Here is a 4,469-nt window from a genome sequence, read left to right on the forward strand (position 1 = left end):
ATAATACAGCACATCAAGAAAGTGACACTGGCTTGAAAGAAGGCGTTACAGATGCATCGGTGGACGGGGCTAGGGAGGGCCGCAGTCTCTTTCTCAGATTCAAAGAATTTGATTATTAATTCACCTTCCAGAATTTCTAATGAGTCATAGCTGTTAATGAAGCAGGTGGCGTTTCGTCTGAAGAGTCGAAGGATTGAAGCATTGAAAAAGGCATAATAAATTCAATGACCAGGTAAAAGGAGGTGGAATATTCCGAATGACACAGAACTGTAGCTAACAAATCTAGATGTAGTCAAACACTAATATTAGAAATAGTACCATATATCAACTTCATTATGTACAAATAAAGAAGACATACAACCATCCAACTACGAATTTACACAAGTAGTTGACAACATAACAAACACTGGGTCCCTGACTCCTTACTTCGAACAACTAACAGCTATCCTTTCCTTGTCTCACTTCCATGTCTCCCCAAACTAATACTAATCTTTTTGTATGTACAAACTATTCCATATGAAACACAAGTGGAAGCAAGGTATAGGCTTTGTAGTAATACCCAACAATTGCCACGTAGATTCCCCCAATCACCGTCATGTGACGCTTCGTTTGGTCTCCAATGAAGAGTAGGATCTAATGAGACCCAGGTTGGAGAGATTCCTCTTCACTAGGCTGCGCAGGTAGAACAGTCCAGCCCCACCACCAGTACCGGCCTCCTCGCCGGCAGAGAAGCGCGGCGGAGAATCCTCGTTCACCTTGAGGAAATCCGCGCCGATCCTATCGATGACGGCATTGATCGTCTTGGGGTCGGCGGGGCGGCCGGCGGTGTCGATGACGTGGAACACGTTCGTCGCCATCTGGCCTCTGGTCGCCACCTCGGCCCTCGTCACCGAGAGCCCGTTCTCCCGGAATGTCCTAGTCACGTCGGCGAGTAGACCCTGCCGATCCGATGTGCATAGCTCTAGCCTAACTCCCTGCTCATTGCCGATAATGTTAATACGAATAATAATAGACAAAATAGCATCAATTACTCATTTGTATTCGAATTCTTTTTACCTCGGATGCTCTCCGCTTGATGGCGGCTTGCAAGCATTGGATCACACGCTGCCTCTCGGCTTCCGAGCTGATGGGGCTCCCATCGGAATGCCTAATGTAAAATTCCTAAAAGATTGCGAAAAAAAAACCAATTGAAAGTAATTAGCCTTTCTACTAATCCTAAAATAATAAAAACAAATCCACCAAAAATGAAATAAAAATCGTACCTGGTGCGCTCTGGCGCCATCGGTATTAATGGTGCCATGGAACACAACATACTCCATATCCGTTAAAGTGCACACAACATCGAACAGCAACTTGGGCCGATCCCGGCATTGCACGGTGACAACAGAGTAGCCTTTCTCGACCCAGTTCGTAACTGAAACGGAAGGACGAGAAGTGGACGAGTTCTCCCCCGAGTTGACGCGCTCGTAGTCCCGGTCTTCGAACATGAGCTGGTGGAGCCTCCGATCCGAGTTGGTCTGAGCCGGAGACGAGACACTAATCTTGAGAACGTTCCGCAGCCGCGATTCGATGCAATGGACTCGTTGCGAACCTGGGTCCGAGTTATTGACCAAGATTATAGAACCGATCCGGCCATTGTGGGTCCACGCCTTGGCCTCAACGACGTTGAATTCGAGCTCGGCAAGCACGGCGAAGATCTCAGAGAGGAGACCAGGGCGATCGGCTCCCGTTAGCTCTAACGCCGTTAGTTTATCCAAACCGTTGTCGGCGGAGGAGTCGGCGACGAGGGAGTGCTCGATGCAGGAGATAACGCCGGCATCAGTAAGCTTGCGGCCGTGGCGATCGGTGACGTGGAAGACGTCCATGAACCAGCGGCCGTCGGATGAGATGTAGCCCTTTTGGATGGTGAGATCGAGGTCGGTGAGGACCTGGATGGCCTCCAAGAGGATCCCGTGTTTCCGGGCACTATCCACCTAAAGATGAATAAAATCATGGGTTAATCCAGGAAAGACGTGCAAGATTTAATTGGGAATTAAATCGCTTACTCTTATTCTTTACCTTGACGTGAGTCGCAGTTGGGCAGACGCCATTGTCGATGACGACTCTGGGAATGTTTGCGAGTCTCTCAAACTCGTCCAAGCAAGAGCTCCATCCCATTTCTTCTCTTTCTCTCCTTTCTCTTCTCTCGGCTTCGATTTGAGTACTGGATGAGAAGCAACAAACTCAAACCTTCCAGCTACGAATTCAAAGGAACTCAATGAACCCTTCTTTGGGTACAGGAAGTACTAACCTCAAATAGCTACAAGGAAGGGGAAGAGAACTTTTGTTAGGTAGTGAGAACCTATACCCAACCCCATGGGGTTCTCCATCGGTTTTTATATATAAATAAGTATAATGTTCAAACCCGAGTTTATACGCCAAGGGCCATCATTCACATGCCTGACCTGGGGGCCCTGGGCAGTGAACTAAACAAAACCTGCCCGACCTGGATCGACTACGCTAGTCTTATTCCCACCCCTTCTTTTTTATTATATAATTTTTTTTTTCTAGCCCACCCTATCTTCTTACTTTCTTATACCCCCAAGATATAGTACTGAAGTGGTGCAATTAATTAATTATAGTTATGACTGGGTAATTAGTCTGGAGTCCTCGTGCTGTGGAGGTGGTGGAAAGCTTGGCATTTGGGTTGTTCTGAGTGCGTGGATGGGGCCCGACAAGGATAATGGCCTCTGAGTCTCTGACCCCAAGCTTCCCTCGCGCCGCCCATGTCGATCGCATACCGTCCCTGACCTTTGTGCCTAACGAACCACCTAGTCTATCTCGAGCAATGATAGGGGGCACTCCAAAAAGTCCCCCGAAAATTTCTACTTCCAGGAGCAATTATTAATTGTGTAATTAGAGATTAAATAGAAGTTTTGCCCGACAAAGAGAAACTCCCACGTAATAATATCATTTAAGATAGATCATTACAAATTTACAATTTAATATAAACTGAATATATTAAAAAAAAGATGTCAGATAGTGCAATTTCTTAAGATCAAGATATTCTAGTTAGTTAAAAAAAAATGGTAGGTGTCCCTAAGATGTAATAAATTGTAATCAATGAGAAATATGGTAATCTAACTTACCCTATATTATAGCAAAATTTGAGGGACATCTAAGATTAGGGCAAACATGGACCTAAGTTAATGAAGGGATTAGTGGTCGCCTAAACAACTATGAGCCAGGTTGCCTCCAACCAAGGACAAGGCAGTAATTTTTCAGTCGCGAGAAGTGTCAGTACCTTGAACGCGAAAAAGTAGATTATGGTGAAAGAGAAACTACGCCCACGCGGCTCATTATCATTGGTCAGAAGGACCCGACCTTGAGCGACGCGAACGGGTACATGGAATGACCCGCCCAGTCATGTGCGGTCACTAAAACGAGACCGATACGTGTCGAATTAGGGGACTCGTCATGTGACCCTGTCGTCAGTGCACGAGTCCGCACGGCAAGGGAGGTGCGGGAACGTGAGACCGTGAAAACCGCTTCTTGTTGGTGTGAAATCTGGTAGGAGGTTTGGCGAGGAATAAATGCAGCAAGCAGGCTGAGCTCACTCTGAAGCTGAGCCACATTAAGCCCAAATCTTAAACGAGCCCAAAAACATTAAACAAACTGAATTTAGCTTAATAAACCTTGTGAACAATTATAATTTTTATAAGGGGGGTTATGTCGTTGATGAAAATATTAATTTTACATAATTGTTCTCTATTTTTATGTATACTGTGGACTTTACGGAAAGGGAGATAACTTATTAAAGATTGGGGAGACAGAGATCCAGGAAGAAGATTAAGAGGACAGCACTTGCTAAGTAAAGTGTTAATTATAAAATCATGGTACTTGGACGTCCGCATAAAATCAAGACGGTGGGAACATGCGCCTCAGACATCTTCCGTGACGGGCGGAGGATACGGCCGTTATATTACACGGCTGTGGGGAAACGGTCCGCCGAAAACGACAGCGACAGCGGCAGCGGCAGCGGCGTGCTTCGTGACTTTTCTCTCTTATCTTTGATTTGTTTTATTTTGCTCCTTTTAAAAAAAATAAACAGCGCGAAAAGCTAGGAGTTTCCCGCCCTGGGAAGTTATCTTTTACTTCTTGCTTTGGTTTTTTTTTTTAAATATTCCCTTCCACGTCATCGGAAAGGCGTGGGTCGGTTGTGAACCCACAGCAGATTTCAGATAAAAGAGTCAAAGTAGAGGAAGGACCAGATAAAGACGGAATGAAGGAACTCGTGTCGCTACTTGGCTCGCATTGATTAGTAAATACATCCTGAGAATAATTTGAGCAATTTTTTTTGAATAAAAATTAATTTGAGCAAATTGAGGGCTCCAAATATTTATGAATATTGTTAATTCCCTGGAGTTGTTAGTGCAGACTATCTGCGGTGAATAGTTCGAGCAGGCAATAGGCACTAGAGGTGGCAATCG

At 45.3% G+C, this 4,469-nt stretch overlaps 1 protein-coding gene across 2 annotated transcripts; it reads right to left on the minus strand.

Moving 5' to 3' along the window:
* Nucleotides 1-289: 289 nt before the first annotated feature.
* Nucleotides 290-2,446, minus strand: LOC140763903 (ACT domain-containing protein ACR8-like). 2 transcript variants are annotated; one of them, XM_073102282.1, is made up of 5 exons: nucleotides 2,291-2,446; nucleotides 2,059-2,203; nucleotides 1,263-1,973; nucleotides 1,057-1,161; nucleotides 290-974 (listed from the first exon to the last, which is right to left on the minus strand). In XM_073102282.1, the coding sequence occupies exons 2-5, from the start codon at nucleotides 2,155-2,157 to the stop codon at nucleotides 594-596; spliced, it is 1,296 nt and encodes a 431-aa protein (XP_072958383.1). In that variant the 5' UTR covers nucleotides 2,158-2,203; nucleotides 2,291-2,446; the 3' UTR covers nucleotides 290-593. The 2 variants fall into 2 exon arrangements, with proteins under 2 accessions (XP_072958383.1, XP_072958382.1); XM_073102281.1 differs by having other exon boundaries at nucleotides 2,059-2,371.
* Between the last annotated feature and the right edge of the window lie 2,023 nt (nucleotides 2,447-4,469).

This window comes from Typha angustifolia, chromosome 7, assembly GCF_048772165.1.
Source record: "Typha angustifolia cultivar Huaian chromosome 7, ASM4877216v1, whole genome shotgun sequence".
Taxonomy (NCBI): Eukaryota; Viridiplantae; Streptophyta; class Magnoliopsida; order Poales; family Typhaceae; genus Typha; species Typha angustifolia.

Coding starts and splice junctions, on each gene's coding strand:
- LOC140763903 (XM_073102282.1), bottom strand. CDS start 2,157: ATGGGATGGAGCTCTTGCTTGGACGAGTTTGAGAGACTCGCAAACATT. Junction 1,974..2,058: donor CAACTGCGACTCACGTCAAG/GTAAAGAATAAG, acceptor ATTCATCTTTAG/GTGGATAGTGCCCGGAAACA. Junction 975..1,056: donor TCAAGCGGAGAGCATCCGAG/GTAAAAAGAATT, acceptor GGCAATGAGCAG/GGAGTTAGGCTAGAGCTATG.